The sequence below is a fragment of the Mobula hypostoma genome, chromosome 7 (assembly GCF_963921235.1).
Source record: "Mobula hypostoma chromosome 7, sMobHyp1.1, whole genome shotgun sequence".
NCBI lineage: Eukaryota > Metazoa > Chordata > Chondrichthyes > Myliobatiformes > Myliobatidae > Mobula > Mobula hypostoma.
Window position 1 is genome coordinate 77,442,801 of NC_086103.1, and position 26,305 is coordinate 77,469,105.

General features: G+C 43.6%; 1 protein-coding gene across 4 annotated transcripts in view; it reads right to left on the reverse strand.

The window, feature by feature from the left end:
- The window catches only part of LOC134348962 (M-phase inducer phosphatase 1-B-like), a 50,406-nt gene extending 39,692 nt beyond the window's left edge, over positions 1-10,714 (reverse strand). For 3 of the 4 annotated variants that reach the window (XM_063052774.1, XM_063052773.1, XM_063052771.1), the window contains exons 1-5: positions 10,650-10,714; positions 8,989-9,235; positions 6,935-7,137; positions 2,234-2,316; positions 1,445-1,493 (exon numbers count right to left, since the gene is read on the reverse strand). In XM_063052774.1, the coding sequence (XP_062908844.1) occupies positions 1,445-1,493; positions 2,234-2,316; positions 6,935-7,137 (335 nt within the window). In that variant the 5' untranslated portion in view covers positions 8,989-9,235; positions 10,650-10,714. The other variant, XM_063052772.1, reaches the window with a different exon arrangement.
- Between the last annotated feature and the right edge of the window lie 15,591 nt (positions 10,715-26,305).

Here is a 26,305-nt window from a genome sequence, read left to right on the forward strand (position 1 = left end):
AAGAAACACAAGGTGGCAGGTGAGACCAGGAAGGGGGGAGGGAAGGGGTGAAGTAAAGAGTTGATTGGTGAAAGGGCTACTGGGAGATCCCACTTTTTCTGGCAGATGGAGCACACTGGACACAGTATGTGACACCAACAGACTCACAGGCGAAGTGTCGCCTCGCCTGGAAGGACTGTTTGGGGCTCTGAACGGTAGTGAGGGAGGAGTGTAAGGGCAGGTATGGCACTTAACCTCGCAAGCAGAACAAGTGCCAGGAGGACAATCAGTGGGGAGGGACGAATGGACAAGGGAATTACGTAGGGAGCGATCCTTGCAGAAAGCAGAAAGCGGGGGATGGGGGAGGGAAGGGAAGATGTACTTGGTGGTGGGATCCCGTTGGAGATGGTGGAAGTTAAAGAGAATTATGTGCTGGGCATAGAGTCTGGTGGGGTGGTGGCAGGTGAGGACAAGAGGAACCCTGTCCCTGGTAGGGTTGGCAGGAAGATGGGGTGAGGGCAGACACGTGCGAAACTATTGATTAACTATACCATGACCATGTTTGATTAGTTAAGTGACAAATTGGTTTGGTCTGTAAGTTTCCTTGAACTCAGTCACAATGATGCAAATAACTTAGCCAGTGTTGTCTGTTTTGTTGCAGGCCTGTTAACATAACCCCATTCTTTTATGTGGCGCTACAAGACCTCACTCTTTACTTGTTTACACCAAAAAGCTGAGCATGGAATTTTGATTGGTTAGTTTAACTTTGTCACAAATATCTGTGACCCTTTGGGAAGGTCATGTTGTGGTGCTAGAAAGCTGAAGTTAGCAATGAGTCTCTTGGGCACTAGAAATGGAATATCCATTCATCACATCACTTCTTTTTCCACAATCTTTGTCATGCTTCGAGGAACAACCTCTTCCAGAAAAATGCTGTTATTAAATAGCATTTGTATTCTATGCCGAGACATTACCTAAATAATACATGTGCCAACAACCATTTTCAAAGTAGGGGAGAGGATGGTAACAGTCGGGATATGAGGCAAACAGTCTTGCCTCTCTGGAAAGAGTTCGATTGGAAGGTGTAGAAGAAGAGGGTAGTGCACAGTAAAGCAGGGGAATTTACAGGCGTAATCCACCCACAGTATCTTTCCCAACAAGTGGATGGCACATTCATTCTGAATGCAAACAAAAAATGTGTTCCAGTTTCTGGAAAAAAATAATTTGATAATGCAAACAGGACTACTTCTTCAAAAAAATTGTATGTTCTTATGGGCAAGATGGCTAAATCACATTTCCTCAAATTTAACTTTATCGCAAATAGGGATGCCAATCATCAAGAAAATGGCTCATTTGAGATAAATACTACTTAATTCATGTTAATTTATACATGGCTCTCACAAGCTATTCTACACAGCTTTCTCTGTTAAAGGTCTAATCAAACCAGCAGCAGATAACTACTCACAATTCTCCCGTTTGTGCATCTGTTACACCAGGTGAATCGAGGCACCAACCTGGAACAATAGAAAAGTCTGATATATATTTAAACCTTCAATTGTTGTAAAAGAGAATGAAAACTCAGGTTTGTTGTATCGCAGATTGAAAAGCATCTGCTTTTTCTTCCACAGGCTGGTGGCCGAAGATGCTGATTTAAGATTGATTTATATCCGTAATAAAGTCTGACATCGCATACACAAAGTGCACCATTTTAAATCCAAAATGGGTAGCCAGCATGGCAGTGATTACTAAAAAGCTGAAATTACTTCCCTGATTATTGTGGGGAGCCCCCACATCCTATACGGGAGCAGAGCACATAATTAGAGAAGCAATTAAGCACAAGTTTCTTACACTTCTGCCAAAAAATCTGAAGATATTTTGATTTGCTTCTGAGAAGCGAGAAACCAGAATCCTATTTGATCCAGCAAATAAAAGGAAAGCTCCTCTGCAGAAGTACATCTTGATATAAAATAACTTCATTTTTTTTTAAATTTACAAATAAAATGCATTTATCCTATCATGTACAAACCTTCCTGTGATATTACAACTGTTTATTTTTGTTACATTTACCATTCAGCTCTTCTCAAAACCCAAAGAAACCCAAACATTTTCATGAAAAGTGATCAGCTCTCTGTGAATGCTACCTAATCTGCCGGATACTTTAAGTTCTGGTTTTACTTTATATATAAAGTTACAGCACAAAGAAAGATGGGCTTTAGCACAGAAAATAACTACTTTAAAAGCAAGTGTTACTGACCTCTGCGTACAGTGTCTGGAGAGGCTGATGCCTCACCCCCATTACTCAGATTCGACAAGTCCAGGCAACGTTTCGGAGTTTCACTGAAAGAATTAAAGTAGTTTGGCTATAAAACATACAAATCATCTTTGGCAACCGTTAAATCTTGCTGCTAAAAGACGTCCATGTATATTCAGGCACTTTGACAATAGAAAACTAGGTACGTTTTGGGGGGGCGGGGGGAGTGATTCAAAATTAATTCTTACATAATTAACAGACTCCAGGTTTGTCTTTGTTCCTGCACAGAGATGCAGAAAGAAAACAGTTGAACAGACTTTGTAATACCAATTGCAACTAATTTCAGCTTCAAAGTACTTCAGCTTTTATACACAGTTTTACACTTTCCCCCTGCAGTTTTACACTTATTCAGTTACATTTGAGAAATATCTTTAAAGCAGACTGCCAGAATTTGAAGTCAAATGGAAAAACAAATCAATCATTGCCATCAGGACAGCAGGCAGAGAACCCAAATGGCTCACATCAGGGACATTCGCTCCAGCTCCCCATAAATCTTAATTACAGCCACCCAAGTTTTACCAAACCCTTCTGCTTCCACAATTTCTGTGAAAAAAAGAAAGTACGCAGTTTAGAACTGGAAAATTAAAGCATTCCTTCTCATCAGCTTCTCCATCTAATTATCAAGAACTACTGTTTTCTCGGTTTTTTACTCAATAACTTCTACAGAGCACTAAATGCAGATGTTACAACCCTGTAGAAAACCCCACATCCACATTCCAACACCAAAATGTGCTGTGTCTTCTTCTCCCTAATGTAGACCCGACCTGGCCCTTTTTCCCTCTTGCCACTCTACAAGCTATTGTAGCCGCTTTATTTTACCAATGCTGCACCCTCTTTTCTAACTCGAGCTACTATTCTCTTGTCCTCTCCCTAAAATTGATTTTCATATTTTGCCATTTCCTCTAATTCTCAACTTGAAGTACTGCCAAAGTTTGCCAACCACGGAAACAGCCGATTGCTTGCAACTCCAACAATATTCCAACGTACTCCAAAACCTGAATAAAACCAAAAGCAATACTGAGAAGACATTTAACCAGTACTGCTTTTGGGAGCAGGTGCTAACTGAAATCGGTACATTCTTCAACACAGGAGATGACACCTTTGCAGTCATGTTATACATTAAGAATGTTACTGATAACATTCAGTTTTAGTAAAGTAAATGTCATTTGCTTCAACACCAAGAACATAAACATTTCTTTGCTGTTTTTGCTCATTAATTTGGACCCAGACATAGAGTGGTTGTATATTTTTGAAGCTCACTTCATAAATGTTCTCATTTTCAGGAAACTCACTTAAAACATTCTTAAACCAAACTGTCCAAGGTGGAATGCTTTTAGCTATTTATTTAGGAGAATAATTGGATTCTAAATGTAGTGATTTCTAGCTTGAATATCATCAGAAAATTCTTAGTTTTCTTTGGCCTCTGGCCGGTATTTATACTTCACAGAGAAATTCTGTTCTGAGCTCCATCACAGAAAGAATTATGAAAGTACAGACAAAAATAGAGGCATGAATCTGGTCAAAAGCCTCTTTGGGAAAGAATATCATTACTGACACTTTAAGATCCCCAGTCCACAACTGCTTGAAGTAGGAAAGGATCATTCAGGAGGATAATAGGAACCTCAAGTCCATTTATCAGCCCGTGTAGACAACAGATTGAGTCCACACCATAAACTAGCTACTCTCCCTTACTGCTCCATCTGTGGAAGGGTCACCCGACCTGGAGCTTCTACCAGTCAAGCAGCATCCATGCAACCTGCTGAAGGAGTTTTCCACCTTCATCCTGGTACATTCCATCTCAGGCCAAGGCTGTACTGGAGGAGCTGAGTACCGTGATCAGCAGTCACGAAACAACACACTCCTTTTATGCACGCTTTGTAAGGGAGAATAAAACTACACCTGCGAGAATCCCTGCAGCATCTGTTGGTCCGGTAATCTGTCTCTGAGGCCGACGTCAGAACATCTTGAGACAGTGAAGCCTTGCAAGGCATCAGGCCCCGATGGTGTAGCTGGTAGCGTACTGGAAACCTGTGCCCACCAAGTGGTGGGAGTGTTCAAGGACCTCTTCAATCTCTCATTGCTGTAGTCAAAGGCTGCCATCTGCTTCAAAAGAGGGACAATCATACCTGTGGCCAGGAGCAGGATGAGCTGCCTCAACGACCATCGACTAGTTGCACTCACACCTACTGCAATGAAGTGCTTTGAGAGGTTGGCCATGGCGAGAATCAACTCCTGCTCAAGCAAGGACCTGAACCCACTGCAATTTGCTGACCACCACAATAGGTCGACAGTGGATGCAGTCCCACTGGCTCGCCACTCGATCTTGGATCACCTGGACAACAGCAATATCTCCTCCAGGGCGCTGTTTATTGATTACAGCTCAGTGTTCAACACCAACATGCCTTCAGTACAAATGAACAAGCTCCAAATCTTAGAGCAGCATGGTAGCATATAGTACCAGCGACCTGGGTTCAACTCCACAGCTGCCTGTAAGGCATTTCTACGTTCTCCCCATGACTGCCTGGGTTTTCCAGGCGCTCGTTTCTTCCCACATTTGATAGATTAATTGGTCATTATAAATTGTGCTGTGATTAGGCTGGGATCGCTGGGCAGCGTGGTTTGAAGGACCAGAAGTGTCTATTCCATACTATAGGTCAACAGATCAATAAACAAACAAACAATAAATAGTAAATAAAAACATGAGCCTCTGTACCCCCATCTGCAAATGGATCCTTGACTTCCTCATTGGAAGAACACAGTCTGTGCAGATGGGAAATAACATCTCCACCTCGCTGACGACCATCACCGGTGCACCTAAAGGATGTGTGCTTAGCCCACTGCAGTATTCTGTCAACACCCACCACTTTAGGGCTAGGCACAGCTGAAATGCCAGCTATAAATTTGCTGATGATAGCAGGTAGTGACGAGACGTACAGGAGTGAGGTAGATCAGCAGGTTGAGAGGTATCACAGCAACAACCTTGCACCCGGTGTCAGTAAGACCAAGGAATTGATTGTGGACTTCAGGAAAGGGAAGTCACATCAATCTTCATTGGGGAATCAGCAGTGGAAAGGGTGAGCACATTCACTTTCCTGGGTGTCAACATCTCTGAAGATCTATCCTGGGCCCAACATGCTAATGAATTTACAAAGAAGGCACAACAGGAGATATATTTCATCAGTCTGAGGAGACTTGGTACGACCCCAAAGACTCATTAATTTCTACAAAAGTATTCTGGAGAACATTTCAGCTGGTAGTCTCACGGTCCGGTACGGAGAGGGGACTGCACAGGATCAGGAAAAGCTGCAGGAAAGTTGTGAGCTCAACCAGCTCCATCATGGACTCTAGCCTCTTTAGCATCGAAAATATCTTCAAAAAGTGATCAATATCTTCAAAAAGGCGGCATCCATCGTCAAGGGCCCCATCTCCCAGGACCTGCCCTCTTCTCATCGCTACCATCGAGGTGGTGGCACAGGGACCTGAAGATACACACTCAACGCTTTAGGAACAGCTTTTTAAGCCTCTGCCATCACATTTCTGAATGGACAATGAATCCATATACACTACCTCAATATTCTTTTGCTCTGTTTCCACTACCTATTTAATTTTTAAAATACTTATTATTGTAATTTATAGTTTTTATTATGTATTGCAATATACAGCTGTCACAAAACAATAAATTTCACGACATATTCCAGTGATATTAAACCTGATTCTGATCGAGTCTGTAGTTCTCCACATTCGACTCATCTGGCACCTTGGAATTCACAAAACCAAAGTGGAAGCAAGCCATCCTTGATCCCCAGAGATCCCCAAAGACTTTCCTGCGTAGGAAATGTGCTAAACAGCTGCACAAATCAGTGACAAAAAAATACTTTGGGTAAACAGCAGCTGTCAAACCTCATAACTGCCAGCATAACTAAAAACGATTTGCGTCACTGCAGGTGACCCAGACTTCAAGAACCGTTTGGAAGAAGACAATGCCAACAAGTAGGTCAGAGAGTATACAGAAGCTTCGAAAGGAAAAACCACAGAGAGTAAAATAATGAGACAAGTTAGAGAATTCCAGAGCACGAAATAGAATGGAAGATTGTGTGCAGATCGAGCACAAGAATAAAACACCAGATAGAAACAGAGCAGAGAAAGCAATCCGGGCTATAGGGAAAGCGAAGACTGAATAGATTGTCAGCAGCTCCACAGAAATGCAAACCTAAGGAAAGTGAACAACCCACCAAACAGCTCCCTTCCTCACCTCAGCATCAGATTTTGAGAGCAGCTATTCCCAGCTGTGAACTGCAGGAGCAACCTTCAGGAAGACAGATTAGCCCACCCCTCTGTGCCAGTTCATCCATTAATCATTCATTAAATGATTCACTGGCACAAATACCTCTGAATCATTCAGTTACACAACTGTGATGCTCTAAAATTCCTTCACATTTCTTAGTCTAAACTCTGCCTTAGATAATGGAGCACATGGCAATCTGTAAAAGGAATTCTCATGAGCCCTTGTGACACCTCTTTTTGCTTTTCTTCTCACCCTGGATTATTGACACGTAAAGAAGGAACACAATAAAATCTTCCCTCCACTTTCAGTTGTTATGAGCTAGGAAAAGATCCTCTCTTGCCCCCCTACCCCCAGCTTACCCATCACAGAAGCTGAGACTGAGGGAGTGGCTTTGCATAGGCGATGCTGTCGGCTCAGGAGAGAAGGACATGGAAGAGTTGCTGTCTTGGATAAAGGAGAGCAACTTCTTGCTGTTCAGTCGATAGCTTGGACAGAAGTCAGGACTGAGTGTCATGGAGGCATCTTCACACTCATCTATCATGGCAACACAGTTCCCAAACATCTGGAAAGAGGAAAAGCATGCAGAGATTTCATTTAAGATTCTCTCATGATCGTTTGCTAAAGCACAAGAGCGATATGGAATGCAAAATATAGAACACGGAGGTTTTATGATTAATTGCTCGGTTCCAACGAAATAGATTCATACAAGATGTGACCAATGCATTCAACTGGGTTTATAATGTAACGTAGCCCAATAACAATTCAAATAATTTGCCACACTGCAGGGCAAAGTCAATGCGTACAATTGAATTGGGGATGAATGCAGTTTCCCCAAGAACAATCTGAATTATTGCACTAAAGGTGCACCTATAGATATCACATGTTGAGCTACTCACAGTTCAGGGCAAGCATTCAGCAGAAGGACAATCAAAAGATGCCAAACACCTTCCCAGAACCCACTTACAGGCTGGGATTGGTATCCACCATGCAACAACAAAGAGCAAATGTGGGAGAGGAATTTAGACTCTGTCTACAGTCAGGAATCCATAGATTCCACTAAATCATTGCTCAATCAGTATTCTTTATCAACATCTGGTTTCTGGCACTAATCTGCTCACTTTATGCTGATACCTCATTCACTGCTCTGAAGATGGATTTCTGCTAGCAGCCATTACAAAGCAGTCTGGAGCAAAGGGTAACTTCAGCATTAAAATCTGTAAAATCTAAAACATCTCCGACCATCCACGTGTTCCACGCACCACAAACTAACTCACTTCAGGAACCAAGTCTCCATCTGTGCCAGACCATTAAAAGCTTTTGTTTTTTGGGCAATTTTGTTTTTTGGGAATTTGCCCGTCACCGCCATCCAGTGCAGCTGCTGGAACTTGTACAATATGCATGGATACAGTAACAACTGCAGCGTTTCAAAAAATTCAAAAATACTTGCTGGGGTCATAGCAGGAATAAAATAATCTTACACTTGCTAAGGGAGAGATATTTAAAAGAAATGCCATCCTTACAATCTAATCAAAGTTAAGGCCATAATAATACATTAGAAATATTTTAAGTAGATATCAATAAGAACATTACTTTGATGATTCATGAGGAATGAGGATTGGGTTTGGGAGTAAATGACTGGAACCAATTTTCTGAATGTGATCTGGCAGCTGCATTGTGATTTACCAGCTCCCTCAGCCAAGACTCCAAAGAAACAGCCAAGCAGTGGGGGAACCTTCACTGGAAAGTAGAGTGCACATCAAGGTGAGGACATGACTGAGCTCAGGTTGTTACAGTCTTACAGCCTGTCTGCACCAACCCCAAATGAAGAACGACCACATCCTGGGCATCTCAGCATGATCATGGCGAGAACAGCAGAATACAAACTGAAAGCACACTGGTGCAACAGACAGTCTGCTGTTGGAACACGGCAGGTAGACAGTCCTTTCCTCCCACTGCTGCTCAGCCTGCTAGGTTCCGCGAGATTGCTTGTTGCTCTACTCTTCACTTGGTAAAACTTCTGGCTGTCAGCTTGGAAAATGCTAGACCCATCCTCAATGTTCCTCTCAACTCACATCACTGTTGCATCAGATTTCAGCACCTCTGTCTGGAATATCTCTGATATTTCCATTCCACAGACTGCAATTCATGAATGCTGCTCACCACTACTTGGCAATTAGAAATATTCTTCCTCAGCACCTACATCCCACAGGTGGAGAAATAATCTATTTAGAATAGAAAGGAAAACTCATTTTGCAATGTGTGATAAGCATACACACATTGTGGATTCATTTAAACCTGAAACCCCAACTGCAACACTTATGCAAATACACCACACAAAACTGCAGTTAATAAATCCCTCTTAAGTATTTTAAAAGATCAAAGGAAATGCTATTTCCATCACACAATCACTTACCTCTTAGAAACTGGTGAATTTGGTTTAACAGATTATCAGCTGCAAGAAGCCTGAACAAGCATGAATTGATCAAGGCTAAAACAGATCATGCAGATGGTTTGCTTTCTTCCAAGTTTAAGGACCCGGTTTAGAATTGTCAAGTGCTATTGTCTGTTGAATAGATTCTACCACGATGTCGTAAAGATGATCTGTTGCTTCCATTCATTCAACACCGTGTACAAGGATTCTTCCTTTCACACCCTCATTCCTAAAAGTGGAAAAGAATTATATTCCTGCATCCAACACCATCTGCAGAAGGTTTGGTCTATACAGACATACTCTCTCGTCAATGGAACAGACTGAACACATGTTCTTTCTCAATTCAACCTCCAGTAAACAGGGTTTGTTTCTATTGTCTCACCCCAATTCAGGCCTCGAGAGGAACAAAATTAAGCCCATCTCCCAGTGGCTACCCTAACTCGCCGAAATAAAAAAGCATTTTTCCCTCTCCAACTCTGCATCGCCCACTAAGGTGATGCTATTACAGCTCAGGGAGTCAGAGCTCAACTCTATTGTCACCTGTAAGGACATTGTATGACCTCCCGTGGAACGTGTGGGTCTTCTCCAAGTCCTCTGTTTTCCTCGCACAGTACAAAGACGTACCATTTAGTAGGCTAATTGGTCATTGTAAATTGTCCTGTGATTAGGCTAGGATTAAACTGGAGGTAAATCAAGGGTTGCTGGGTGGTGCCTATTCTGTGCTGTATCTCTAAACAGATAGAGAAATAAGTATAAACTAAACAAATACAAACATAAATATAAATAATTACATAACTATAAAATAAGTTAAAGGATTCTTCTCTCTTATACCCTAACTCCTAACAAAGACTAATGTCTTTTTCTCTCCCTTCCTCCTTTCCCAGTTGTCTAACGTCTACCAACACACACAAAATGCTGGAGGAACTCAGCAGGTCAGGCAGCATCTATGGAAATGAATAAACAGACAATGTTTTGCACCGAGATCCTTCTCCATGACTGGAAAGGAAGGGAGAACACACCAGAATAGAAAGGTGGTGAGAGAAGGAGGATAGCTAGAAGGTGATAGGTGAAGCCAGGTGGGTAGGAAAGATAAAGGGATGGAAAAAAAGGAATCTGATAGCAGAGGAAAGTGGACCACAGGAGAAGGGGAAGGAGAAGGAAACCTGGTCTAGGTCTGACATCCAGTAAATGGAATCTAGTCTTCTTTCAGCCTTACAGGATTTAATCCCTCCCTATCTGACACTGTGAGATCACGTTTTCCTTTCCTCATTCATAAACACAAGGGATCCTGGAGCTTCTCGAAATAAAGAGCAATCATCAGAGCTTCGTGGACTTCCTGCATTATCTCAAACCTCAGTGTCTACTGAAATTCATTTTAAAAAGACTTTCACTTCTCACTCTCTTGCCAATTACCAGTTTTCAAAGAAGTTCCAATACTTTTCTTCGCAACTTCCAGTAAAGAGGATCTAACTCTAATCCCCAAAAGACATGATCTTCTGTCTCCTAACCTAATGCCCGGTTCATAAGGGTGTATAATGCTAACAGGCTCTCCCCACCAAGAAAAGAAACTATTTAATCGGCTCCCGCCCCAGGTTTTCTTTACCGTAAAACCCAGTTCTCCGAATCCAGTTTCACTCGCTTACCCCCCGCTGATGTGCAACCACCATCCACTCAGAAACAATCCCGAGCTGCTCACTTCCGGTTTAAAATGGATTTTAAATCTGCCGCGATGACGCCTTACTCCCGGAGCCAATCCAGTCCCTGCTTTCTGAATCCGACAAATCGCAACCGACTACCTGTGGCGTCAGAGAGGCAGGGACCAATTCCCAGAGTAGCTGTGACGGAATAACATTATGACGCGCATGATTGGAGCAGATGAGTGCCAATCAAGCCGCGGTTTCCTTTATACTTTAGCTGTGCAGAGCAATTTCTGGACTGGCGTTTAAAAGCAGCTTGGTGATTTCCTGCATTCTCTCAAACCCGGGCGTGTACTGAAATGTCTTTTAATAAAAAGCATATGCTATTGATATGGGTAGCGTGGTGTAAAAAGCACAGTTATGTCAAGAGTCACATTGCAATGAATGAAGGTGAATAGCTTCACCTTCAGCTGATATTTCCTGGAATGAAAATTCACATTGGTGGTGAAGCCTCAGAAAAGACTGTTTAGCATGCAGCTTTTACACACACCTCACCACAAGATCAGATCATATGCCTTTTTTGAGTTAGCTAAAAATCTTTTAGGATGCAAACTAAACACAAAATCTATGTTCCGTGCCTATTCTGGTATCTGTCCCCCACTTTTCCTTCGCTACATCGACGACTGCATTGGCGCTGCTTCCTGCACGCATGCTGAGCTCGTTGACTTTATTAACTTTGCCTCCAACTTTCAGCCTGCCCTCAAGTTTAGCTGGTCCATTTCCGACACCTTCCTCCCCTTTCTAGATCTTTCTGTCTCTGTCTCTGGAGACAGCTTATCCACTGATGTCTACTATAAGCCTACTGACTCTCACAGCTATCTGGACTATTCCTCTTCTCACCCTGTCTCTTGCAAAAATGCCATCCCCTTCTCGCAATTCCTCCGTCTCCGCCGCATCTGCTCTCAGGATGAGGCTTTTCATTCCAGGACGAGGGAGATGTCTTCCTTTTTTAAAGAAAGGGGCTTCCCTTCCTCCACTATCAACTCTGCTCTCAAACGCATCTCCCCCATTTCACGTACATCTGCTCTCACTCCATCCTCCCACCACCCCACTAGGAGTAGGGTTCCCCTGGTCCTCACCTACCACCCCACCAGCCTCCGGGTCCAACATATTATTCTCCGTAACTTCCGCCACCTCCAACGGGATCCCACCACTAAGCACATCTTTCCCTCCCCTCTCTCTCCGCTTTCCGCAGGGATCGCTCCCTACGCAACTCCCTTGTCCGTTCGTCCCTCCCATCCCTCCCCACTGATCTCCCTCCTGGCACTTATCCTTGTAAGCGGAACAAGTGCTACACATGCCCTTACACTTCCTCCCTTACCACCATTCAGGGCCCCAAACAGTCCTCCCAGGTGAGGCGACACTTCACCTGTGAGTCGGCTGGGGTGATATACTGCGTCCGGTGCTCCTGATGTGGCCTTTTATATATTGGTGAGACCCGACGCAGACTGGGAGACCGCTTTGCTGAACACCTACGCTCTGTCCACCAGAGAAAGCAGGATCTCTCAGTGGCCACACATTTTAATTCCACATCCCATTCCCATTCTGACATGTCTATCCACGGCCTCCTCTACTGTAAAGATGAAGCCACACTCAGGCTGGGGGAACAACACCTTATATTCCGTCTGAGTAGCCTCCAACCTGATGACATGAACATCAACTTCTCTAACTTCTGCTAATGCCCCGCCTCCCCCTCGTACCCCATCCATTTTTTATTTTTATACACACATTCTTTCTCTCTCTCTCCTTTTTGTCCCTCTGACTATACCCCTTGCCCATCCTCTGGTTCCCCGCGTCCCCCCCGTCTTTCTCCCTGGACTTCCTGTCCCATGATCCTCTCATATCCCCTTTGCCAATCACCTGTCCAGCTCTTGGCTCCATCCCTCCCCCTCCTGTCTTCTCCTAACATTTTGGATCTCCCCCTCCCCCTCCCACTTTCATATCTCTTACTAACTCTTCCTTCAATTAGTCCTGACGAAGGGTCTTGGCCTGTAACGTCGACTGTACCTCTTCCTAGAGATGCTGCCTGGCCTGCTGCGTTCACCAGCAACTTCGATGTGTGTTGCTTGAATTTCCAGCATCTGCAGAATTCCTGTTGTTTACAAAATCTAAAAGAAAGTCAACAACCCTTCTGAATAGCGCCTACAATGTGAAATCTAACATAATAAAATAGTTAATAAATTGATTTATAGAAATTGTTAAACAAGGGCTGAAGGAGTTTGACAGGGCAACTTGAAATTGATCTTATTCCTGAGTACAGTCATATAAACATATAACATATAACAATTACAGTATGGAAACAGACCATCTCGGCCCTTCTAGTCCATGCTGAACTCTTACTCTCACCTAGTCCCACCGACCTGCACTCAGTCCATAACCCTCCATTCCTTTCCTGTCCATATAGCTGTCCAATTTAACTTTGTCATGTTGAGTTTCAAGTAAAAATTTTCGGTTAAAAGCTGTCAGAAGCATTGACCCAAAAGAGGGATGTACAGCAGGTTGGAAAGAGCTTCAGCAGTCATGGGGGTAATAAAAGCAAAGAACTTTGCAGGTGACTACCAGAATATTTAATTTGATATATCAGGAAATGCCAAAAATATTGAGGCTGATAGCCAATGAGGAATTTAAAGTGACAAGATACACATGGAAGAATTTTGGACATCTTTTGTTTAAGGAATATTAAAGGAAGTAATAAAACACTCACAGGCAAAGGCCAGAAGTAGAAGTTCAGCGGGGTAACTTTTAGGCAGAGATGGGTAAGAGGTCATCTTTGGGACATCCTCAGGAGGAAAATCAAACCAGTGGTGGTGGTAAAATCAAGGCAGTTAGTGGAAATGGTGATACTAATGTCACTGAGGCTTCATGAATAATTTTTATTTCTCAATTTTCTCTGGTGGCCACATGATTCCCTTCCAGAATCGCTCTGATCCCCACCTCCACCATAGGATCTTTTTACTTTGACTTTCTGTTACACCTTGTTACAAAGCAGAGCGATGAGATTGTCTTCACAGGTCATGATGTTCGCCTTGAAATACTTATATATCCCAAAACTCCACTGGAGTATGTTGTGGCTAATATTATCTAGAACTTGGTGCAAAACAGGCATTCTTGATTATCGGGAGGCCATGGGCAATGTTAGGAAGGAGGGAACTGCTGAAGAGTGGAGGAAAGACAAAACTAGATATATTAGCACAAACAGGAACGGTGATGCTGGGTCTTTCAGTGATGTTGTCACTACTGGGCAGTATATAAGTAGCAAAAGAGTAAGGGGCAAGGGGTGACAATTGAATTGATCTGGTTTGTTCTTGTCACAGGTACTGAGATACAGTGAAAAGTTTGTCCTGCGTACTGCTCATACGGATAAGATCGTTACACAGTGCATTGAGGGAGAAGATGGTATATCAACAAAACAAAGTTCAAAATAAAGTTTATCATCAGTACAGACATGTCACCACATACAACCCTGAGATTCCTTTTCAGCGGGCATACTTGGCAAATCTATAGAACAGTGACTGTAAACTGTAAAAATCAGCAACTGTAAACGTAAACAAGCTGTGCAAGTGAAAAACGGGTTCAAGTTCCCGCAGCCCGCACAGAGTCGCTGAGGTACTCCAGTGCCATCTTCCAAAACAGAGTGCAGATTAAAGTGCAACGGCTACAGAGAAAGTGCAGTGCAGGTAGACAATAAGATGCAAGATCATAATGAGGTAGGTTGTTAAGTCAAGAGTACATTTTATTGTACTAGGGAATCAATCCGTCGTCTTGTGACAGAGGGGTAGAAGCAGTCTTTGAGCCCGGTGGAATGTGTTTTCAGGCTTTCATGTTTCCTGGGGAGAGGAGAGAATGCCCAAGGTGGATGTAGCCTTTGATTATACTGCCTGCTTTGCTGAGACAGTGAGAAGAATAGAGAGAGTCTGTGGAGGGGAGGTTGGTGTCCTTGATGTACTGAGCTGTATCCACAACTCCCAGCAGTTTCCTGCGGTCACTGGCAGAGCCGCTGCTGTACCAAACTATGTTGCATCTTGATCAGATGCTTTCCATAGTGTATCGATAAAAAAATTGCAGACATACCAAATTTCTTTTGCTCCCTAAGGACGTAGAGGCGCTGGTGAGCTTTCTTGGTGGTGATGTTTACTCCTAGGAACATCCTAGAACCTCTCAACCCAGCACGTTTGATAAAGATTGAAGCACGTGCATAAACATCTTCCCTCGCCCCCTTCCGAAAGTCAATTGCTTTCCAGCAAAGAGGAAATAGTCCTTGTCATAAGTCCTAAGCTCTCTGTCTCCTTCCTGCACTCCTACCTATCGCTGTTTGAGATACAGGCCACTGCAAACTCGTAGAGAAAGTCAGAGCAGGTTCTGGCCACGTGGTCATACCTGTTCAGGGAATTGAGAAGGGGGCTGAGGACTCAACCTTGCGGGCCACCTGTGTTGACAATAACCATTGCAGAAGTGTTGCTGCTTGTCCTTACTGATTGCGATCTGTCGGTCAGGAAGTCGAAGAGCCAGTTGGACAGGGAAGGTGTTGACTCTCCAGGTCTCACAGTTTACAGATGAGTTTGCTTAGAAATACAGTATTGAAAGTGGAGCTGTAAACCAGTAAACAATAGTCCGATGTAGGGGTCTTTACTTCCTTAGGAGCAAAAGAAATTTGGTATGTCTGCAATTTCTTGATTGATACACCATGAAAAACATCTTATCTAGAAGCATCGTGGCTTGGTTTGGTAGCAGTCTCCCAGTGACCACAAGAAACTACTGAGAGTTGTGGATACAGCTCAGTACGTCAATTGTTGACTGACGTCTTTTATAAAAACCTACTGATTCCCATGGTTATCTCGACCATACCTCTTCCCACCCTGCCTCCCGTGAAAATGCTGCTCCCTTTTCTCAGTTTCTTCACCTCCACTGCCTCTCTTCCCAAGGCTTTCCTTTCCAGGACCTCAGGGATGCCCTCTTTCTTCAAAGAATGGGGTTTCTCTTCCTCCACCATTGATGCTGCCTTCAGCTCCATCTCCTCCATTTCCCAAGCATCTGCGCTCACCCCATCTTCCTGCATCCTAACAGTGATAGAGTCCCTCTAGTCTTTACCTACCACCCATGAGGCTCTGTAACTAAGATATCATCCTCCACCACCTCCAAAGGGATCTTACCACCAAACATATCTGTACCTGCACCCCCCCCCAGCCCCGCTTTCCACAGGGACCATTCCCTTGTTCATTCGCCCCTCCCCACTAATCTCCCTCCCAGCGCTTACCCCTGCAGTTGGCCAAAGTGCTGCACCTGCCCATTCACCTTCCCCCCCACCTCCGTTCCGGGCCCCAGTCAGTCCTTGCAGATGAAGCAACGCTTACCTGCAAGTTTGCCGGGGCCATCTATTGTGTCCAGTGCTCCAGTGCCTCCTCTACATTGCTGAGGCCCGTCGTAAATTGGGGACCGCTTCACTGAACACTTCTGCTCCCTATGCCAAAAGCGGAACTTCCCGGTGGCCAACTATTTTAATCCCGATTCCCATTTCCGTTCTTACACCCGAGTCCATGGTCTCCTCTTGTGCCACGATGAGGCCACCCTCAGGGTGGAGGAGCAACACCTCATATTCCATCTGGGAAACCTCCAACCTGATGGCATGAACATTGATTTTTCCTTCAGGTAAAAAAAAATTCTCTCCCCCCTCCCTCTTCCCTCTTCTATTTCTCTCTGTAGCCTCTTACCTCCTCACCTGTCTATCATCTCCCCGGGTCCCCTCCTCCTTCTCTTTCTCCTATGGTCCACTCTCCTCTCCTATCAGATGCCTTCCTCTCCAGCCCTTTACCTTTCCCACCCACCTGGCTTCACCTATCACCTTCTAGAAATCCTCCTTCCCCTCCCCCACTTTTTTATTCTGTTGTCTACCCCCTTCCTTTCCAGCGCTGAAGACAGGTCTGAGCCTGAAACGTTGACTCTTTATTCATTTCTACAGATGCTGCCAGACCTGTTGAGTTCCTCCAGCGTTTTGTGTGTGCTGCTTTGAATTTCTAGCATCTGCAGGATTTCTTGTGTTTAGGTGTCTTTACTGTTCAGACGTTCTAGGGTGAGAGTAGAGCCAGGAAGATGGCATCTGACGTGTTTCTGTGGGAGGCAAATTGCAGTGAGTTGAGGTTGTATAGGAGGCTGGACTTACTGACCAGCTCCTGAAAGGAATTCATCATGGTGGATGTCAGAGCCACTGGGCGGTAGTCATTAAGGCATGTTGCCTTGTTTTTCTTTGCTACCACCGTTACAGTGGTCTTCTTGAAGCAGTTGGGGACCTGAAGTTGAAACAGGGAAAGGTTAAAAATATCTACAAATACCACCAGTTACTGACCTACATGGGATCTAATGACACGGCCAGTGACAACATCTGGGTCAAATGCTTTCTGTGGGTTCACTCTCTGGAAAAGTGACCCTTTGTCCACAACGGTTACTGTGGGTTCAGGCGCATTGGAGACTGTCACCGTGGGTGGTGACATACCAACCCCCTTCTGTTCACAATGTGCACAGAATGCACCAAGCTCACTGAGAAGAGATAGGCTATTGATGGCAATTCTGCCTGACTTTGTGTGCCTATTATAGCACGCAAATGATGGCTGGTCTTGGGCTCGATCCTGGACTGATATTATCTCTTCGCATCTCTGATTGCTTTAAGGAGGTTGCATCTTGATTTCTTGTAAGCGTCAGGGTCACCTGATTTAAATGCCGCAGTCCTAGACTTCAGTAGTGAGTGGATCTCCCAGTTCATCCATGGTTTCCAGTCTGGGAAGATCCACATTGTTCTCTTTGGTACACAGTTCTCAACACAGTTGCTGATAAAATCTGGTCAGTCTAAGGGGGCTGCTCAGTCTTTGAACGTGGACCAGTCTGTCAACTCAAAGCAGTCACTCATCGATTTATTCCGACCAGCATTGTACAATGCTCTGTTTGCACAGCCTGGTACCAAAGTTTGGACAGGGGTGGCTAAGCAGGCATCTTTAATAGTTGTGTAGCAAAGGTCATGGTACTTGGGCCCCTGGTGGGACAGGAGACATGCAGGTAGTATTTTGGTAACACGCTCTTAACATGGCCTATGCAGGAGATGGAAAAGAAACAACTTTGGGTGGCATGACAGCACAACTCTTTACAGTATAGGGGGCATGGGTTCAATTCCCGCCGCTGCCCATAAGGAGTTTGTACATTCTCCCTGTGACGCGTGGGTTTCCTCCGGGTGCTCGGGTTTCCTCCCACAGTCCAAAGACGTAGTTTAATCGGTCGTTGTAAATTGTCCTGTGATTAGGCTAGGATTGAATTGTGGGAAGACTGGGAGGCGCGGCTCAAAGGGCCAGAGGGACTTACTCCGCACTGTATCTCATTAAATAAATAAAGCTAATACTGGAGCTCCACAAAAAAGAACAAAAAATGCTCAACATGCAATGTGGGCATAAAAGCAAGAGAGAGCTTCTCAAACCTGCCAGGCCATTCCAATGTGGTCCTGGCTAATCTGTCCCAACATTCCTCTACACTTCGCCATAGCTGTCAATTCCCTGATCTTTACAAAAGTTGCTGGTGAACGCAGCAGGCCAGGCAGCATCTATAGGAAGAGGCGCAGTCGACGTTTCAGGCCGAGACCCTTCGTCAGGACTAACTGAAGGAAGTCCTGATGAAGGGTCTCGGCCTGAAACGTCGACTGCGCCTCTTCCTATAGATGCTGCCTGGCCTGCTGCGTTCACCAGCAACTTTGATGTGTGTTGCTTGAATTTCCAGCATCTGCAGAATTCCTGTTCTTTACAAAAATTGTTTACTTTCTCTTTAAATACATCAAATATCCTTTAGGGTAGACAGTGCTAGAGAATCACTACCCTCTGATAACATTTTAGCCAAATGCCCTTACATTAGAGCCTGGGAGGAAATGGGGATCTGCATGTAGTGATTATTTAGGTCAGAGGGAACCATGGAGGTACTAGGCCACAAAGCTGAATGACAATGGAATAGGGAAGAAGGATCAAATTGATTCAAAAAGGTCCAGCTGGACCAGAATGAGTAAAGTACCGCCATCATAGAGGAGAGAATGTGAGACTTTTCACTGCTGGAGGTAGATCTGAAAAATAGGCTGTAGAAAATCAAACAGGAATTTCAGAGAAGTAAGACACTAACCTGTAGCGCAGCACTTGACAACCTTAGAGAGGAAGGGGAGCATAGGGATTGAGCAGTACCGAAGCAAATGGACTTGTGAGTTACTTGAGAAGGTCACAAATAAGCTTAACCTTTAAAGGAAAAGTAAATGAAAGAAGAGAAGAATCAGGGCAGAAAGGGGAGTGAAATAATAATTGAATAAAGGAGCAGGTATTGGTTCTAATGATTGAGGTGAGCTTGCATAAGGTGGAACAGCTATTCGAGACCAACTAGAGAAGCATTTTGTGATCTGAAGAAGTTAGGAGACTGAGGAGCAATTGAGAGATGGAGAGAAGTAGAGATGTTGATTATAACCTCTTCAAGTAAAATATCAGAGCACTCATACCATGACCTCATTCTTCCCATCTCTAATTAAAGAGGAGCAAAAGTGATGGAAGACACAAGGAAAAGAGACATCACAAAAATACAATGGAAAGTGAGGAAATGAGGTAGTGGCTGAAAGTACAATCTCTGAAGGGAGAATGGGAACCTAACATTCAGTCACTATAATAATGTTTGGGATTGTTATATGACTATGTCTAATTCCTGTTTGATTTTCTACAGCCTATTTTTCAGATCTACCTCCAGCAGTGAAAAGTCTCACATTCATACAACTGCACAAAGCCTGGAGCTGTCATCATGACGGTGTTATTGTCAGTAGGTGTTTGAACTACAACAAAAATCAACCGGCCCCAAAACTTGCCATCATTCTGCAGGGATTAATTACAAAGTTGATTGGTAGACCATGCCATCAGGTAGTTGATCTAATTCAGTTAAGCTTGTATACTGTAGTACTCAACTTTAAAGTGTGGCAAGGAGATTGCTCCTATCATTTGTTCAGAATACTTGCCAATGAAGAATAAACTAATTGAATGAAGAAAAAGTAAGCCTACTGCTGCCCAAGAAGTTACCCATGCAAAAAAAAAGTCAATGCCTTTTGAGAAAAGACAAGAACATACACAATATATAATCAGAATCAGAATCAGGTTTAATATCACCGGCACATGTGTGAAATTTGTTGTCTTTGCAGCAGCGGTACAATGCAGTAGATAATACTAGGAAAAAACTGTGAATTACAGTAAGTATATATTTATTAAATAGTTAAATTAAATAAGTAGTGTAAATATAAAATTAAAAAAGTAGTGAGGTAGTGTTCATGGGTTCAATGTCCATTCAGAAATCAGATTGCAGAGAGGAAGAAGCTGTTCCTGAATCACTGAGTGTGTGCCTTCATGCTCCTGTACCTCCTCCTTGATGATAGCAATGAAAACAGGGCGTGTCCTGGGTGATGGGGGTCCTTAATGAAGGATGGCGCCTTTTTGAGGCATTGCTCCTTGAAGATGTCCTGGACACTATGGAGGCTAGTGCCCATGAAGGAGGTGACCAAATTTACAACTTGCCAATGAATAAATGTCTGAACAAATGATAGGAACAAACTCCATGTCACACTTCCAAGCTGAGTACCACAGTAGATAAGCATAACTGGATTAGATCAGCCTACCTTGTGACATGGTTTAGTGATCAAATTTGTAGTTAAAATAGTTAATTTTGAGAACCATTTGCTCAGAATAAGATAAAAATGCTTGGCTAAAGCTCACTAAGCAAGGGAAAACATGTAGCATAATTAAAAAAATAAATCATATTAATTCTACACTAGTAATCAGTTGTCATTTGCTAAACTTGCAATGATTGCATCAGATTCTGTCCAACAGTGACTTACTCTTTTCATGCAACCTTGCTATTCAGCATTGGAGATTAGGATCTATATCTGTGGAACTGGTACAAATCAATGTCTTTACCAGGAATAAGGCAAAGTTACTAAAATGATTGCTGATCATAATCTTAATCTGCCAATTCCTATTTTAGAGCCTGCCCACAGCTTTTGTCATTCTTTCTTGACTTTTTCATCAATCGATGGTTATTAATCCCCTTATTTTATAAATTACAGACTGACCTCCACATTCTAAAGGCTGATTTATACTTGTGCATCAAATGTACACCGTAGGTACCACATACCCTACACCGCAGGTTGACGTGTACCTCCCCAAAAATGTAACTCATGCGTCGTGGCAACGCAGACCGCAACAACTGTGATTGGTCCGCTTGGTAGCATCGCATTTCCTCCTACGCATTTCCGGTTGCTGTTCTCCGCCATGTCTGTACACTGATGCGAAATAAGTGGTTGGAGACGATGAACCAAATCGTCAAATCTACCTGCTGACATTCGAAAATATTTGAAATGTATTTCCTCGTCCATGTCTCTCACAAAGAAACTCAACACAGAGGCATAGAAACCCCACCGCCAACTAGCGTTTTGGCGGTGAATTGCAGGGCGACGCAGACACAACTATACATGCTCGCTACGGCATAGGGCTATGCAAAAGTATAAATTAGGCCTACGGCGTAGCCCATACGCACAAGTATAAATCAGCCTTTAGTCTCAGCAACCTTTGTGTTCATATGAAGACTTATTCACAATTCATCATCATTGTCCTTCCTCATCTCTTTGGCCTCCTTTCTCCCCCAGTCCTCAGACTTAACATTCTCCTCAAGTTCCCAATGCTTCTCTCCCTCCCTTTGTCTGACGTTTGACTGGTCCAATAGCAATGGCCAAACATTAGGCAAAGGACACGCTGGAGATCTGAAGCATAAACAGCAAATACTGGAAACACTCAGAAGATCAGATAACATATTATTATTGAGATACAGTGTGGAATAGGCCCTAGCTTTTATGGCTATATCATTACTGTCCATGTTAGTTGTTTTCGAGAAGCTCAGAATAGTTTAAGTTATACTTGCCTCTATTGTCTGCACTTTTTTTGATCATTTCCTCATTTACTCTATGACTGTTTTTTAATTTGCTCTTTTCAATCTTGGTATTGCTCTGTATTTTAAAGCCTTGATCTTCCTCCTTAGTTTGCCATGATTTTCAAAGATCTAATTCTAGATTTTGGCTAAAGAGCAATATCTGGGGGGAAAGCAGTTTACCATCAGCCATTTAATTCTGGAACCTATATTTAAATCCAACCTGAATGGATCAAGTGAAAATGTTCTAAATCACAGCACATAGAACACTACAGCAGAGAACAGGCCATTCAGCTCACAATGCTGTGCCAACCTTTTAACCCGCTCCAAGATCAGTCTAACAATTCCCTCCCACACAGCCCTTCAGTCTTCTTTCATCAAGAATCAGAATCAGGTTTTTTCATAACTGACAGATGTCATGAAATTGGTAGTTTTGCAGCTGCAGTATAGCGCGTTAAAAAAAAGTTACAATAAGAATATTAAAAAAATGAATAATTCACAATGTAAGAGAGGAAAATGGTGAGGTTGTGTTCTTGGGTTTGCGAACGTTCAGAAATCTGCTGGTGGAAGGGAAGAAGCTGTTCCTGAAACACTGAGCGTGCACCTTCAGGCTGCTGTACCTCTTTGCTAATGGTTGTAATGAGAAGAGGGCATGTCCTGGTTATTGTGGGGGTGGGGGTCCTTAATAGATGCTGCCTACTTGAAGCATTATCTTTCAAAGATGTCCTTGATGGTTGACGTCTTCAAAAGGTGATGGATGGATGGATGTTGTCCTCCATTTAAGAGAATCTGTTAAATCTTTCTAATGTATCTGCCTCTCCGACTACCGCTGGCAGTGCACTCCACAGATCCACTACTCACTATGCAAAAAAAATTCCCTCTGACACACCCCTATACTTCCCCCAGTCACCTTAAAATTATGTCCTCTCCATGCTGACTGTCCCCCTGTCTGTGCCTCTTATCATCTTATACACCTTCTGTTCCAAAGAGAAAAATCTAGCTCACTCAACATCTCTTCTCTTATCTCACCAGCACCCTCTCTAAAACTTCCACACCCTTCCTATAATAAGGGACCAGAAATGAACACAATACTCCGTGAGGTCTATGCAGAATTTTGATACTTTTTAAGGGGCTTTCTATCCTAGCTTTCCTAAGATGGCTTGCTTTTTCTATTTTAGGAAATTGGATTTAAGAATAGACTACTCAGTGATTGTGTTGGTCCTGTATTTCAGTACCATATTGCTGTCTGGCCTCATACTCTTTCTGTTCAGAATTCTCTTTTATCTCTTTCTCAGACACATTCAGCAACTTAGCCCCACAGCCTTCTGTAGCAGAAAACTTCAAAGCCTTACCACCCTCTGAGTGAAGAAACTTTCTTTATCTCAGACATGAATGGGTCATGCCCAAGTTCCTGATCTGAAACACTGACCAGTTCTTTGCCTTCAGTGATGCTGCCTGAGCCACTGATTTCTTCAGGCAGTTCACTTTTTGTTATGAATCAGATTCCAACATCTGCATTCTCTTATGTCTCCGTCCTGCATTCTAGATCCCCTAGTCAGGATGCACCTTCCCTATATCCAGCCTTCTCAGAGTTTTGTATAAGTTCTTCTTACTCATCTTAACATTTTCACTTCACCACAGGCTCACATCAAGGCTGGCTGTGCACTTCACCCACTGCTCTACTCTCTCTACACCGGTGGTCCCCAACCTCCAGGCCGCGAACCGATACCGATCTGCGAAGCATGCAGCGGGGCAGCGGTAGCTGGAACGCACCCAGCACATCTTTAAGAGAAAAGCTGAAATAAACAAGCTAATTAATTAGGTGCCGCCCAGAAGCCAGTCTTCATTAGAGGAACTGAGGTGGAGAGGGTCAATAACTTTAAATTCTTCGGCAGTAAGGATCGACATTTCTCTCTCCGAAAAGTGTCAGAGGATCTGTCCTGGGACCAGCACGTAACTGTCATTACAAAGAAAGCACGGCAGTGCCTGTACTTTATTAGAAGCTTGTATAGATTCAACATGTCACCTCGATCCTGACAGCCCTGTCTTTTCAGCCTGTCTGGGCTGGCGTTTAACTTGACCGAACAATGGAACAGCTAAAGGCTCCAGTGCCCTGGAAAGAGGAGTGAACGTCGCGTAAAGCAAGTGAAATCGGCAATTGCCTCTGATCTGAGCCGACATTTACATGCCAGGCGACACCTAATTAATTAGCTCCTTTATTTTGGCTTTTCTCTTAAAGATGTGCTGGGTGCACTCCGGCTACCGCTGCACCCCTGCATGCCCGGTATCGGTCCGCAGCCCAGAGGTTGGGGACCACTACTCTACATCCACGAGTGTGGCTAGGCACAGCTCAAATGCCATCCATAATAATGACACAACTGTTGTGGGCAGAATCTGAGATGCTGACAAGGAGTGGGATAGATCAGCTGGCTGAGTGGTGCCACAACGACAACCTTGCACTCAATGTCAGTAAAACCAAGGAACTGATTGAGGACATTCAGGGAGGGAGGTAGAGGGATCTCACACACACACACACACACACACCAGTCCTCATTGAGGGATCAGCATTGAGGACATCTTCAAAAGGCGATGCTTCACGAAGGCGTCATCCATCATTAAGGACCCTCAACTCCCAGGATGTGCTCTTTTCGTATTACTACCACCAGAGAGGAGGTACAGGAGCATGAAGACATGTTCAATATTTTAGGAACAGCTTCTTCCTAAAGGAGGAGGAGAAGATGGCGGCGCAACGGCAGCGCGCGCGGCCTTTCCAGTGAATGATGTCTGTTATCTGTCAAGTAGGGGACTATGCACAATTCTGACTTGATGGAGACGGACGTGAGAGTACAGAGGAACATCTGGAAAACTTCTGAAATGCCTGCTTCACTGCCGCTGCTACTGTGTAGTAACCGGAATCTCCAGAGCAGAAGGCCCCAAAATCCTGGCCTTCAGTGGTTGGGGCGAGGTTGAAGGCACTTGGCAGAGGATGGCGCTCGGGCGGCTGTATCAGAGAGGCTGGTCAGAAGCTCAAAGTTTTTGGACGGACGGACTCAGTGTTGGCTGTGGTCGGCTACTTCCAAGGTATCGGCAAGTTAACGGTGCCTGGAGGTTTACGGCAGGGAGTTTCTCCCTTTTGCCGCCTGCTATAGGGGACTCGGGAGTCGATCGACTCGGGGACTTTGAGACTTTTTTTACTGTGCCCATGGTTTGTTCTTCATCAAATTATGGTATTGCTTTGCACTGCTGTAACTGTGTGTGATAATAATGTAGTTCTGTCAATGTTAGTCTTTGGTCTGTCCTGTTTTCTGTGATACCACTCCAGAGAAACATTGTATCATTTCTTAACACATGTATGTATTTCTAAATGACAATAAAAGAGGATTGAGTGTTCTCATAGTCTAATTTCCCCTCCATCATCAGACTTCTGAACAGTCAATGAACCAACCCATGAACACGATTTCACTATTTTTGCTCTCTTTTTACATTACTTATTTAATATATTTCTTACTGTAATTTACAGTTTTTAATGTATTGCACTGTACAGCTGCTGCAAAACAAAAAAAAAATGCACAATGTAAGTCAGTGATATTAAACCTGATTCTGACTCGGTTCCTCTGTGCTCTGCTAAATACCGGCCTAGCAGACCCTGTGTTCCGTCACAGCTGGAATCATCTGCTGAACCTCGTAGTGGGTCGTCTTCCATGAGCAAATTAGGCCTTGAAATTGGAACAGGGCCACTTGGCACAATTTCAAAATCTGAAAACGACACACTACCTGGAGAGTAGAGGGCATGTGCTATCTGGAGGGGCTGGATAAACTTGGGTTGTTTTCTTTGGAGTGCCAGAGGCTGAGTGGAGAGAGGCTTATAAGATTATGAGAGTCATAGATAGAGTAGACAGGGAGTATTTGTTTCCCAGGGTAGAAATATCTAATACTAAAGGGCATGAAATGAAGGCGAGAGGGGACGGGTTCAAAGGGGATATGAGGGCCAAGTTTTTTACTCGGAGAGTGCTGGATGCCTGGTATGGTGGTAGAGGCAAATACATTAGAGGCATTTAGATAAGCACATGAATATGAGGAAGATGGAGGGATTGTGTAGGCAGGGGGGATTAGTGTTTGGATGTTTTAGATTTGCCTTTTAGCTGGTTCAGCACAGCATTGTGGGCCGAATGGCCTGTTCCTGTGCTGTCCTCTTCAAGCTTCTATAAGTAGTGAGGAAGATAGGTAAAGATTTCAAGAAGACATAGAATGGTGGAATGGAGAGAAACTTGGCAGATAAAATCCAATGAAAAAATTGTGAAGTCATGACCAAGAATTCCTTTTGCATCTGACTCTATTATCTGTGCTTCTCAATGAAATTTAATTTGAAAACCACTTGCTGAATGTAATCCAGGATCTGTTTTGTGATTTTGCTTCTAGTTATTTCTGCCAAGTTCAAAGTACATTTATTATCAGAATATGTATACATTATACAACCTTGAGATTCGTCTCCCAACCGGCAGCCACAAAACAAAGAAACTCAAAAGAACCCAATAAAAAGACCATCGAACACCGAATGTGCTGATGAAAAAAAAACATAGTGCGATCAATAGAAGTAAGCGAATAGTGTTCAGAGCAAAAGTGAGTCCATAGACATG